General features: G+C 41.7%; 1 protein-coding gene across 1 annotated transcript; it reads left to right on the top strand.

Annotated features, from left to right (window-relative positions):
* The first annotated feature begins 1,294 nt into the window (after positions 1-1,294).
* LOC117047893 (embryonic pepsinogen-like) lies at positions 1,295-5,504 on the top strand. The gene is made up of 4 exons (XM_033151122.1): positions 1,295-1,413; positions 2,397-2,556; positions 3,717-3,834; positions 5,377-5,504. The coding sequence occupies exons 1-4, from the start codon at positions 1,358-1,360 to the stop codon at positions 5,502-5,504; spliced, it is 462 nt and encodes a 153-aa protein (XP_033007013.1). The 5' UTR covers positions 1,295-1,357.
* The last annotated feature ends 8,824 nt before the right edge of the window (positions 5,505-14,328 follow it).

Here is a 14,328-nt window from a genome sequence, read left to right as displayed (position 1 = left end):
TTTGGACATACAATGCCTGTAGATATACCCATCAAGGGCATGAGAACATTGGCTGATATAATGTAGGTGGACTAATAGCTTGAATAAAGTAGCTTTCTCTGTTCCTAAATGGCTGGTATAGCACCCTTAAGGAAATGATGACCCCCAAAATAAGATTGATTCATTTCTTTTGTGCAATTTTAGGCCCTTCCTAGCATCCCTTTTTTCATTTCCCCCCAATTTATGATGATTTGTGCTGTCTCTCTTTTGTTTGACGTTCTTGCTCGACCTTTCTAGAAGAATATGTAGCCTCCTTTTTCTTCCTTTAAGTTGTCCCTCACCTGCTCTTCGAGTTTCTTGAAGCACTGTAATATCGAAGTTAAAACATTGCAGCTCCCTTGCAATGATGGCAGTTCTGCGCTCGGGATGCTCATTGTCCGTATATTCCATGTTTCAAAGTTCAATTGTCTTTTACGACCGCCGGGTGGTGACCCCACTGGGCATGGTAATCCAGTCAGGGAAAAAGGGAGGCAGACTATGTTTGGGCAACTTTTCTAGCCTCTCCCCCTTTTCGGGATGAACAGAGTGGATCCCATATAGAGCTGCTCAGTCATGGATTGGATACAGCTGCAGAGCTGCTCAACTGCCTCGTTCCTTGAGTCAGAGTGACTGAATCTGTATCCAGCACTCATGTGCCAGTTCCTGACTAGGGGCTTCCAGATTTCACGGCCCTGCCCCCGTTACCATTTGCCGATGGCCATGGGACTTTGGGGGTTTGGGTTTGGGATGGGTTTTTGGAAGAAGCCTGTGCGTGAATTTGTTTTATGTGTGTAGATCAGTGTATGCTGACCAACGCCCAGTCTTCGGAGTAAGGCTCTATTTCGATGGCATGAGTACCACGACGACTGGTAGATTCTTATCTGCTGCAGCCTTCATCCACCTTCACAGCCATTGTAACATACCTTGTTACCTTCCACCTGTTGAGCTTTTGAGGACTTATTGGATCATTCTTTGTCTAGTTTCTCCCCTTTGACCTTACCGTCTTGGGTGACTCTGCTGGGAGTACAAGACTCCTGATGGCTTTGCTCACAGGGGTCATAGGAACGTGCAAGCCCACTCACCCCGACAAGGTGACGATCCAGCGAGTGAGATATTTACACTATTATATGCTGGATGCATGACTTCCTCTTAGGTATGATTTCATTGTGTTTACAAAGCAAGGTGACTGATTACTTCTCATTCCCAAGAATGGGCTGGACTTTCTGTGATGAAATATGATCTTTAGATGATGGTGGGAACTTCTCAAGCATCTATAAAATAACAGAGTTTCCCCAACAAGCACCAGAAAAACTAGAGCAGCCCCCGTTGGACAAGCAGGATGAAGTACCTTGCAGTTCTCTTCACCATTGTTGCTCTCGCCGAAAGTCTCGTTAAGTAAGTTATCGTTTTGTTGCTTATATTCACTCATCTGACAGCTATACTTTCTGATTAACTAATGAAGAGGAGAGGGAGTGTGAATTATAACTTCAAATCTTAAAGAATGTTAATGATAAAGACATATATATATAAACACAAACTTCTTAGAGCACACCTACATTTTTTTTTCCTTTCAGCTATCTTCCTTAAATCTTCCTTAAATTAATTGAGAGATGAAGCAGATTATCATCCCTGTCATGCATTACAGCAGGGACTAGGATCCTAACACTCCATATGTTGCTGGACTTGAACCGCCACCGTCCCTGACTATTTGCTGTGCTGGGTGGGGCTAATGGGACATGGAGTTCACCAACCTCTGGAAATCCCCACTGGCTTCTTCCCCCTGCATAAAAGCTGTTCAAATCCCATCCATGTCTATGGAAAAGATGCATGCATGAATGTGTGCAAGATTATAGGCTATATTACTATTTCTTGATGCTAAAAAAAGACTTTGATTGCATTGAGTGGGTGCGAACTTTCAGTTCAATTTCCTAAGTACCCAAATTTTTGGAATAGCTTATATCTAGTAGTTAAGAGAGTTTGGAAGGTGTGCAGGGCTGTAGCCAAGGGGTGGTGAGGTGGGCCCCAACCAGGGGCGCAGGCGAGAGGGGGGCACAAAATTGGCTTAAAATATGTCCATAAATATGTCTATAAATAAAAAATATTGCATATTGCCTCATAAGAAAAGGTTTTAAATAGAGGGTGAATTGAATGGGGGGGTTGGAGGAGAGGGGGAAAGAAGAATTTGTCAGTGACTAAGGAGCACAATCTGGACAGTTCTGCCAGGGGTGCAAGATTACATAGCTATGGCTATGATAGGGTGGTGATATTAAACCTATTATTATGTTTGGAGTTATTGAGTGGAAAGACAGGTTGCAAAATAGGCAAATTTTAGGGAGACAGAAAATCCGAACCTAGTAATTTTGTTTCTTCTGTTCTAGGATTCCCTTGCAGAGAGGGACAAAAGTAGGAGACACTCTCAAGGAGAAAAATCTGCTGGAAAATCTTCAGAAACACCGTTATGACATTGGTACAAAATACAACTCAGATATTTCTAATGCTGCCCAGGTGGCTGAAGAACCACTTCTGAACTCTTTTGAGGTGAGGTGATGCTTTGCTCTTATCAATTTACTTTGCTGGTGAACAACATTCCCTCAAAGTTTTCATGATGCTCAGTTGAGATACTTCTTCATATTTCTCCTGACAGCCAGAGGTTATCAGCATAATATGTTAGATACAATTCAGCAAAACACAGCCACAACTCAATCGCACAATGGGACTTAGCCATTATTATCACAAAGCCCTGTTGTTTCCAACATAAGAAGTTGCAACTAACTTTTTCTGGATTGTGACCCATGGAGGAGTTATGACCCAGCTAAAGTTAATTACATTGAAATCCCATTGACACCTAGGGTAGCCAAATACAGTAGAGAACAGGGTTCTTGCACCTTTAATAGTTGTGTAGAAGAGGGAATTTCAGCAGGTTGTGGCTTTTCATTCAAATTCACAGATGCTCAGTGACCCTTTATTACAACTATTCAAGGTGTGAGAACCGTGTTCTTTTTTGCATCTAGCCATCTTATTAAAGGGCAGGGCAGGAAAATGAGGAAGCCAGGGTGTTGTGTAGGCCAGAAAAAATAGTACTTTAGCTTGCTTTTTGTGGTGAACATTGTGAGAGCTCTTCTATGGCAATAAATGGTACCGTACTTTGTTTTTTAAAAAAAATATTTATTTATAATTTTCAATTATAACAAAAAGGAAAACATTTCACAAATCAATCAACAGTAATTCTGACGCTTTGAATCTCGACTCCCCTCCCCCTTTTTCTGTAGTTCCTTAAAATTGTTTTCATCTTTCCCTGCATATCCCAAATTGTCTCAATCTATTCTTTTTTTAAAAAAATCTGTTATTATATATATTTTTAGAAACTGCAGGTTTTTACAATAGCACTTATTTGTTATGCACAGAAGTTATTTGAGGAGTGGGGAAAATGTCAGTTCTTCTGCTGTATTTCTCCTGTTTGTGAGTTATGTTAAAGCACATACCGCTTTTACATTATGTCGTTTATTATTTGTTTATTTGAACAATTCCCTTTTCACATTATCCCACTTTTGACGGGAAATAAATTTCTCCTTTCTATTTTTTTTTTTAATGTAGCACTTACAGTGATTACCTTGCATATATCTGTGAGGAAGTAAAATGTTCAAAAGTCTAAAAAGAAGGAAAGTTTTGCAAATTTTGTTTGTTTTATGAATTAACAGACTGAATACTATGGAACAATCTACATTGGAACCCCACCACAGAAGTTCACTGTTGTGTTTGACACTGGATCATCCACTCTCTGGGTACCCTCTGTCTATTGCAGTAGTCCAGCATGCCGTAAGTAACTGACTATTTAAAAAGTCTTCAAACATGTCACTCTGATATTAAAAAATGGGCTGGGAGGGCCTATGAAGTGGTGTAAAGGAATGGATTCATTATTTCACAATCCAGCATTGCAGACTCAGGTCATAATTCTATTTATCTATGAGTAAGGTTGATTGAACTCAGTGAGGCCAACTTCTAAATAAATATGTGTAGAATTGAATGTGGGCTTGCAATCCTATACCCATTTACCTGATGTGTCATCAGTGTCCCCACACAGCCCAAGTAAGGGTGGCAGTGGAGGAGGGGTGGGGGAGGCAGGTTATTAGGGTGGGGGCACATCCCATTATGCTTCAAGGGGCAAAACAGGACACTCCACTGCTGGAGAGGAGAGAGAGATCTCAGTTTTCAATGATCAGGTGTAATGATCTCAGGCAGGCAAACAAGCTCTGAAAAGAAGCAATGAGCTTCTTGGAAGATTTATGGTATGTTTATTTACAATTAATACAGAGAGAGCCATTGAGCCCACCATTCTCAGCTACGAGATGCTCAATCTGAGTCTCCCCCACACTTGCTCCTGACAGCGAACCCACCGCTCCTTTGCTGGGGCACTGCCTTGCGATGTGATTTGCTTTTCCACAGACAAAGCACAGTCTCTCTCTTCTCCTTTCTCTTTCTGCAGGAGCTATCTGAGACCTGCTGCCCACTAAGCCAAGTTGCATAGGTTCCTCCCTCATTTCCTCCCTTGGCATACTGCCAAGCCTTCGCACAGAAATGTCAGGAATGTCGACCATCTTTAACAACTGCCTGCCAAGCCCCCTCTGCTCTGCTCTGCTCTGCATTCAATCGCATGTTGATCCATCTGCAGCGGTGTGTGCACCAGACACCCCAAGGAGGATGGGGGAGTATCCTGGCTAGATCATCCAGTAGCTCCCCATTATTTACAATTAACACAGAGAGAGTGGCATGAGCCTGCCATTCTCGGCTACAAGGTGCTCAATCTGAGTCCCCACCTTGTAAGCAACACAAATGTCAACAATGTCCAGTCCTTCCCTTCTTGTCCTTCTGTTGCATCTTAACCCTTTCCTCTCCTGTTTCGAGGAGAAAGTGGACAGACTTTATCCCCACTCTCTAACAAAGAGTACTCTGAACGCTGCTTTCCTCCTTATTGTCCAGCAACCCCACCAAGGTCGTCTCCCACTTCATTCCAGATTGCAAACTTCCTGCATCTGATGCTCTAACAGTGTCTTGAACCTCTGAGAGCTAAACTCACCCAGTCTGGCTCTGAATTCTCTCATTCTTAGAGTCAGACCTTTCCCAGTCGTCTAACTCTGCTACGTCCCTGACATCAGGGAATCAATTCCTGTTTGGTGAGATTAGTAAAATAATAATATAACCTAGTTCCTGTTATCTAAATGTTTCCCTAGTGTTTTCCAATGTCCCTTTATTACAATTATTCTCTTCATAAAATTTATACCTTCAGTTTGTTTCTGCTATTGATCACTGATTAAAAGCTGTTTTTATATTAATTAAATTCTGTTTTCTTTTTACTTTTAGAAAGACACCAGAGATTTGACCCACATAAGTCTTCTACCTTCCACGGAACAGGAAAGCCATTCTCCATTAAGTATGGGAAAGGAAGCATGGAAGGGATCTTAGGACTTGATACAGTCAAGGTAAACTAATAGTATTTTATAGATACAGGACAAGTTGAGAATACAAGCTTATAAAAATATCTACTTTTCTGTGCATTTCCAAGGCCAATGCATCTCAATGTTTTTGAATCCTGGAAAATTTAAAGCAGTAATAACTGAATCAGCCCATTATATTCCGTGGAGATATTCATGTACAGTATATATACATTGATGGATGCTCCTCAAGGAATTCAGAACACAATATGTGGTAACCAAGAAGTTTATTTTAAATTGTCATTCTTACAATCAAAGTAGTACAAATTAAAGCTGCAGTACTAAGGTTATGCAATGCTGAATAAATATCAATGAAATTGATGAGACCTACCTCTGAATAAACAGGTTTAAAACTGGAACCTAAGTCACTCTTGCCCACTATCCATAGGAGTCAATTCATATGGCCCATGCTCTCTTCATCCCCCAAACAATATATGATGGGGGCTGCCCCCCCAAAGTTAATGGGCTTTGTCATTCAAATGGTGTGCATGGACTGTGTCTTGTGATAAATTATGCTGGATGGGACTTACCTGCCACCCCCAATATTTTATTACCTGCCACTATCCATGTTTGAATATTATTGTCTGGAAGGTCAAATGAGGTTCCCTTTCATGTTAACATGCACAGGATTGTAGCCTGAATGCATCGCTCGTAGCATCCTGCTCTGTACTTTACAGCATGATACAGAAGTAAGGGAAGACTTTGTTTTTCTCCTAGATATCTGACCTTACAATTTCCGATATGGAATTTGGCTTGAGTACCAGTGAGTCAGAAGACCCCTTTTCCAGAACTAAATATGATGGGATCCTTGGCTTAAACCCTTGGAAAAAAAGTTCATTCTTTGAGAACCTGATGAAGAAAGGCTTGCTTGAGAAAGACGAATTTTCTATTTATCTCAGCGGGTAAACACTATTTTGCTTTACTGCTAAGAAGATTTGTTGCATGTTGATGGAGGACTCATGGAAGGAAACTGCGCCTGAGATTACTTTACAGGTTGGCTAATGCTTTGCCTGCTGAATCTTGTAGAACAGGCTGTACAATTCTGTCTGCCACTGTGGTTTGTTTGCACAGAGGTTGATGGGTAGAGGGGACTGGAACCCCCATCCTCAAATTGGTCAGAGTGCTAAGCTATTGTAGTCAAGGCTACTTGATGATGATGAAGAAAAGGTCCCTCCAGTTTTCCAGTACCCAGCAGTTGACTGCACCATCTTGCTTGTTGTGCCTTGAGAGCAGGGGCCAAGCTCAGGTGAGCTAAGTGTTAATGTGGGAAGAGAGGGAGGTAGACAGAGTTGAGGCACAGAGTGAAGAGCTCAACCCCCATGCTTCTTTTATTATTATATAATGCATGGAAATATGGAATTAAAAAATATTTATTTCATCCATGTAACTACCTTCCCTTTTCATTTTATTTTAATACTGTACCCACTTGAAACCTCCCCCCAAAAAACACTTTAGAGATTTGGAGTTTTTGCTCCAAATCACAATCCTACCCCATGTAGAACAACTGGAGGATAGTATCACAAAGACCATTTCACCTGACTATTTTGGGGGTAGATCAAGAAATGAAGGGTATATATTGCTCCCTCTCATCGGGTGGCTAATATGCAGCCCATCCTGTACATGTCATCTCAGAAGTCAGTGCTACAGTGCCTGGCACTGCAACCTTAATGGTTTTGTGAAAGGGAGGTAGCAAGCCTTTCTAGGGCAGAAGGCAGGAAGGGAAGCAGTAGGTGGAAGCAGAGCCAGGCACAAATGAAGCCAGCTGATTTGGTCCGCATTCTCCACCCAGCTGAGGATATATATAATAGTAGTAATTAGACGGACTAAGGAGGAGGAATCTGACAGACAGTGACAGTGGCGGAGGAACTCTCTCTGGCACCCGGGGTGACGCAGCCCATATGGACTGTGCATATGCAGCATCCCGCGCATGCACACTCCGTACGGAATGCCGCACATGCACAGTTTGTACAGGCTGCCGCTTGCATGGCGATCGTACAGGCTGCCGCGTGAGCAGCATTCCATACGGACTGTGCACGCTTGGCAGCCCATACAGTTGCTGTGCAAGAGGCAGCCCGTATGGACGCCCATATGGATGGCGCATGAGAGCGGCAGCCCATAGGGATGGTGTGAGAGAGTGGCAGTCTGTACAGACACCCATATTGATGGCACGTGAGAGCGGCAGCCCGTATGGATGGTGCGAGAGAGCGGCAGCCCGTATGGACACTCCCTGTACTGGAGGCAAGCAAGCAGGCAGGCAGGCAGGTGAGGCTGGCTGGAAGCAGACTGAGGTTGGTGGAGAAGAGGCCCTTTCCGCAGAATGGCCTCCACTGCTCCAAACTGGCTTGCTTAAAATCACAATGAAAACCAATTAGAAGAGCAAAACGTATGAAGATTATGAAGGGTGAAGTCAGTGTGTGATATACAGAGCTGAACAGGAAGCATGGTGATATATAGAACAAGAAAGGAAAAGTACATGAACAGCATTCACCTTTCAAAATCTTAGAGCCTTCATTGTCTAGTGTTCAGCAGTAGATACTGGTGCACTGCAAAAGTTCCTTTCTCTCTCTCTTTTCGTCTAATTTGGACAAAGGTACAAGAACATGATACATACACTTTTTAAATATGCAGTCCAGCTTATTCTGAATGAATATATATCTATGTTTCAGAAAAACAGATGGGAGCATGATCATTTTTGGTGGAATTGATCCATCTTATTTCACTGGTCCTATTAACTGGATTCCTGCCACATATAAGAAATTTAAGATTGCAGTGGACAGGTAAGCAGAATTATTCTTATTAGTAGTATTAGCAACATTATTGTTAATCTTAACATATTGACTGGGTACAATAAAACTGAAAAAAAATTCTGAAAATTTTTAATGGCTACTAGTTAGCAAAACAGGAAGAGATGGAGGGCAATAAAATGTAAATACGAATGTGCAACTTACTCTGTGTTTTCTAGTTGTCCGTTGTTAAGATGACTTATATGGAACCGCTCTTGTAAATGGCATTAACAGAGTATATGAGGGCAGGCCCTTGCCCTGAGCAGCTTACAATCTGTAGTTCATGTGTTTTGTTTTATGCCTTCTACAATTTCCAATGCAGCTTCCTGAAAGTACCGGTACTTATCGCATCCCACTCTCCATTAAAAAAACAACAACCCATGTTTGGGAAAGGGCCCTACCTCAGTGGCAGATAAATTGCTTTGCTAGCAGAAGCCTCCTGGGACACAGCTATACAGCTGCAAAGAAAACATTTTAAGTGAAATATACAATGTGACGCTAGATGTTGATGGTGAGCCTTACGGAAAATTCAATGTATTTTTAAGAACGGTTTTTATATTCTACCTAGGTTGCATAACTGATATTTCCAGACAGTGCTATGAGAAATCCTGGAGAGCCGCTCCATACAATGAGGGCTTTTTATGTTTCGTGTCAGAATCTAAAGAATCTAATGATGTCCAATTTCTCAGTATTCTAGTGTATGGTCAGGCAATTGCCTGCAGAGATGGCTGTGAAGCACTTCTTGACACGGGGACATCCTTCTTGCTCGGCCCAGAATCCGAAATTAGCCAAATCCAACAAGCCATTGGACTTACAACAGTAAGATTGACTTTTGCTGGTTGTCTTCATACTGTAGCTGAAAGAGGCCCAGTACCATCCTTTTCACTCCAGCGTCCACACTCCATAGTCTAATTGTTAGCCAGAGCTTAAGTTTCAGAGGCACACAACCAAAGGTGGTGAGGATTAGGCTTGACCTAGGACAGGCTTCCTCAAACTCTACCCTCCAGATGTTTTTGGCCTACAACTCCCATGATCCCTAGCTAGCAGGACCAGTGGTCAGGGATGATGGGAATTGTAGTCTCAAAACATCTGGAGGGCCGAGTTTGATGAAGCCTGACGTAGGATATTGCCTGGACTGCAACTGCTGAAACCTCAGTGCCAGGCTTCATAGCTCTTCATGATACTGCACATGCAAATGTGCATGAGCTTACAAACTACGCCCACACGGAAATGGCAGGAAAAGAAAATAAGCTGTGACATCCAGTAAAGGAAGTGGGAGTGAGAGAGCACTGCTGTTATTTCGTACCGTAGTCTGTCTGCAAAATACATTGGCTTTATTTCCTCCAAACAATATCTCTCAACACAGATTCAGTACACCAGCCTGCCATCAGAACCCATTTTAGAATGGGGAATTTGGTCTCATACTGGACTTTAAAAATGGATTGCATCATCTCCATTGGTTTAGACTGTGAGGTTTAGATGTGAAGCGTTGAGATGATTTATTTGTAATATTCAGCTAGATGGCGTGCTTCTGTGCTACAGTGTTCCACAGTGTGCTGTTCAAACCTGTGAGTTACACTAGATGGTTATTAAGTTCTCACTTAAACTGGTATGTTTGCTTCCCTGAGATTGATTTGGAGACAAATCTACTACATTTATCGAGCAAACTTGAGGTTTGCTGGTTCAATTCCTTCATGATCAGAATAAAGCCCAAACTCAACTCTTCCTTATCTCTTTCAGCATTCCTTCAACTGCAGAAACCTCCACAATATGCCAGATGTTGTTTTTGTAATCAACGGAATTCAATATCCTTTGACTCCACAAGCCTATACTCATAAGGTATATGATAGAACTGGAATATTATCTACTTGCCATAACAATGCAGGGTCAAACAGTTTGGGGCAAATTAGAAGTGCAAAATATTTACAAACACAAGAGCTAAAGACAGGGAAAAAAGGAATACGTTTTGGGGCAGAAAGCCTATTAGATATGCTGAGATGGTCAGAAGAGCTGGTCCCAAACTTGCATGTCTGATAGAAAAAAGGCCAATGCAAATTCCCTACCAACATAGTTTTATGACATTTAGTATAGTATCTCTGACTACAGGTGATTCCCAGGAAGGTTGCCCCTGACATGTTGTATAACATGGGTGCCTGATCACCCCCAGAAGGACTTAAACCTTCCGTCATGTATAGCAACATATGCAGCTCTCAGATGTGTTTGCTTGGCAGTTGCAGATATGGAAGAATTTTGAAGCAAATAATGTTCTTTCTCCCCTCATTTCCCCTTTGTAGTAACAACACAATCTAGAGAGTTTCTAAATCTCACTCTCGGCACCATCTTAATACACCACATGTAGCCCCGAAGAAGGGCTTCTATTGGCAGAGGGACACAGTGATCCTATCCTTTATAGCTAGCAGGAGAGGCGGAGAGAGGAGGAGATGGGAAATAAGTTTCTTGTGATCTCCATTCACTCAGTGGTAGAGGATTTGCTTCGCAAATGGAAGTTCACAGCTTAAACCTCCAACATTTCCAAGTAGGCTTGGCAAAGATTCCTTGTCTGGAACTGATTCTATCCCCATTAAGCCGGCATAATTCCAGGGATAAGATTGCATTTCAATGCAATTATTTCTTCCAACAGAGCAGAGCAAAAATCATTTTGAGTTGTGGAGATGGCCTATAATTGTAAAATAGTTTGCTTACTTGTACAATTTGGTTATTCATTATTAAGGTATTATGCTAATTTTTATAGACTGAATACACAATTTACAATATTGTGCACTATTACTATTGTCCTAGTGTTACATCTACAATATTTATCTCCTTTCGAGACTTTTCCCCCCAGGAAAAATCCTTCCTTTCCCTTCTTTATGTTGGAATGCTAGGGTTTAAAATATGGCAACCCTACTTTGTGCATTTTTACCTAGATTAATTTCTTGGTTGATATGGATGTCGAATCACCCACATTTTAAGGATATCCTTTCCTTTCCTTCTAGGATAGCGACCATTGCAAGAGTGGCTTTAGCTCTGGCAGCAAAGATTATGATCACTTGATACTAGGAGATATGTTCCTCAGAGAATACTACAGTATTTTTGACCGGGAGAACAACCAAGTCGGACTGGCAAAGGCAGTGTAAAAAGATTCTGCATTTAAACTATGCAACTGCTGTAATTGCTCATTTAATCAACTAATGCCAATGGCATCGTAACTTCATAGCAATGTATTTGAGCTAATGCTATCACTCGGTGTCCTATTAAAAATTATATTCGTCAGATGTCTTCAAAGAAGATGCAAGTGGTAGTGTTGTTGTGGCATATATGATCTGAAAATTATGTATTTCAAATTAATAAACTGTTCCATGGCTAAGCTTTTGGTTGTGATTTGTGCACAATACCCTATTGTTAATGTGAGTGATGCTGAGGTGCCATTTCTGAGGTCAATGGGGAGGGAAAAGGCAAGGGCAAAGGGCCCACTCTCAGGATCACTCGAGTTTATGTTATGGAGAGAAAGAGAGAGTAAAAAGCCACCAATATACATTAACAGTATTTGTACTCATTTATTTTATTTTCCGTGCGTTTCCGTGCGCTGCTCTGGTTCGCCAGAAGCAACTTTGTCATGCTGGCCACATGACCCGGAACCTGTACGCCGGCTCCCTCAGCCAGTAACACGAGATGAGCGTCGCAACCCCATAGTCGGACACGACTGGACCTAATAGTCAGGAGTCCCTTTACCTTTACTTTTTATTTTATTTTTTTATGCCCTATAAATAATACACAGCAAGTACTGTACACTAATACCATGCACAGAACTGGAGAGTTGATGGAAACTGTTGGGTCAAAAGTTCTCCATGCCTGCTGTTATTGATAATCACATATTGTCCTAAACTGTGTGGCAGTGAAAGGACTGTGCCCCCTCACCATCAAGTGGTTTCTCTGGAGCAACATCTGTTTTCATTGCCTCCTTTCACAATTTCACATTCTGACCAGATGACACATCTGATTGAAGGGCCAAACTTGGCAGCCTTTTCAACTTGCTTGGACATTGGGGAGTTTCTTGATCAATGAGTTTTTAGGTTGCTTCACCACCCACTGACTGTATACTGTAGATCAGGAAGGATACCATGAAAGCCCAAAGGATACCAGCATGGTCAATGAGCAATGTCAAAGAAGCAAAGTATAGGCAAGAAGGCTTCTTTGAAAGAAACAAGTCTTGTCCAAATGGAGAATAGAATGGAAACAAACCTGGAAAGTAGCCAATGTATCACCAATTTTTAGGAAGGGATCCATGGGGGCTCCTGGAAAAAACAGGCTGCTTACCTTAACAATTCTCCAAGGAAGACTGGAGGATAAAAATAACTGTTAAGGATAATCAAAAAAGAACCAACTGGTGACTTACTATGATAGATCTGTGATACATAGTTAGATATCACTTCATAACATAGAAAGGTTCAATACAATATCAATCAAGAAAATGAGAATATTATATTTGGGGGAAGCAGAAAGAGCTACTGCCAAATAAAATAAAATAAAAATGGTGGGAACACGCCAACCCTGAGTTTGTTTTTTAATATACATCAAAAGCATTCCCCACGTAGCAGCATAGTCCATTGATTTGTTGATTTTTAATTGCCATTGTTAGCATCAAAGTAGTACAAAACTGAAGCAGTACAAAATCATGTGATCCTGAAGTAAATGTCAATGAAATTGTTGAGATTTACTTCTGAATAAAGAGGTTCAAAAATGGGATGTAAGTCACTCTTACCCACTTTCCACATTTGAATATTATTCTCTAGAAAGCCAAATTCCATACATGTTTTAAAAGAAAAGCAAGACATGGCTAAGCTTTTGGATGTGATTTGTGCACAATACCCTATTGTTAATGTGAGTGACACTGAGGTGCCTTTTCTGAGGTCAGTGGGGAGGGAAAAGGCGAGGGACAAAGGCCCACTCTCAGAATCACTCAAATGGGCTCATCCACACTTCTGCTTGTGCCATGACTAGAAAGCTCGAGTCCAAACGGTTTTCTGATTGACCCATGCTTACTAGGCATGCTTCAGAGCATTCCCCCCCCCCATGCCCCATTCCTTTCCCAGAGAAAACCCACTCTTTAGTGCCAAATCAGAGCAATGATCAATCCAGAGAAAACCCAAATTGCCGTTTGCTCCAACTGAGTGCTAAAGAGCAGTTTTCTGTAGGGGGAAGCAGTGGGAAAATAGGAGCCTCTGGTTCCTGTAAGTACTAAGTTCTGCAGAGATTTTGACTTAGTGTTATCTCTCTCTCTCTCTCTCTCTCTCTCTCACACACACACACACACAGAGAGAGAGAGAGAGAGAGAGAGAGAGAGAGAGAGAGAGAGAGAGCCAAGAAAAGTATTTTCCTGTCTATTCTTTAATTGTGAAACAACAACAGTTATAATCTAATACCAACAACACAGACAACTTCAAAACAGAAACATATTATCTGTTTTTCTATATTCTTTTCACATAGATAATGGGTAAGGATGATAGGAGTTCTAGTCCAATAACATCTTCAAGGCCACATCATCTCCCTGCATTTTTCTTAATTAAACAATTTTGAGCATTGGAAGCCTCATCTGAGTAAACTGTCATAAATCCACCCATCCCTTACTGACCACAGTACACAAACAGAGACCACACAGTCTTGCAAAAGGAAAGCACAGATCTTCTCAGGAAGGAAATGCTGTGGCCAAACATGGTTTCAGTTCTTAGGAAGCCTAACCTGTAAGGAAGTTGGTGTCACGCTGTCATTTTCACAGAGGGCATAGTGGAAGGCTGACCCCACCACTGAGCAGTAGAAACTGTTGTGGTGATTTAAGTGATCCTAGGCGTGTTAGAAGGTCAAATATTACTCCAGGCATGAGAAGGAAATCTTTTGCTGGCCAACTAGTGGTTCCAGTCAGTTGGGAGTTAACTGTCAGTTGGATAGCTGAGATTTGTCAGTCGAGGAGAAAGGGGGCGATAAGTTATTTGTGAGGGGTTTTTGGTTGTTCAGGCTGTCTAAGCAGTCAGAATTCCAAC

Source organism: Lacerta agilis, chromosome 6, assembly GCF_009819535.1.
Source record: "Lacerta agilis isolate rLacAgi1 chromosome 6, rLacAgi1.pri, whole genome shotgun sequence".
NCBI lineage: Eukaryota > Metazoa > Chordata > Lepidosauria > Squamata > Lacertidae > Lacerta > Lacerta agilis.
The sequence above is the reverse complement of the archived record's forward strand: the minus strand, read 5'-3'. Positions and strand labels throughout refer to the sequence as shown.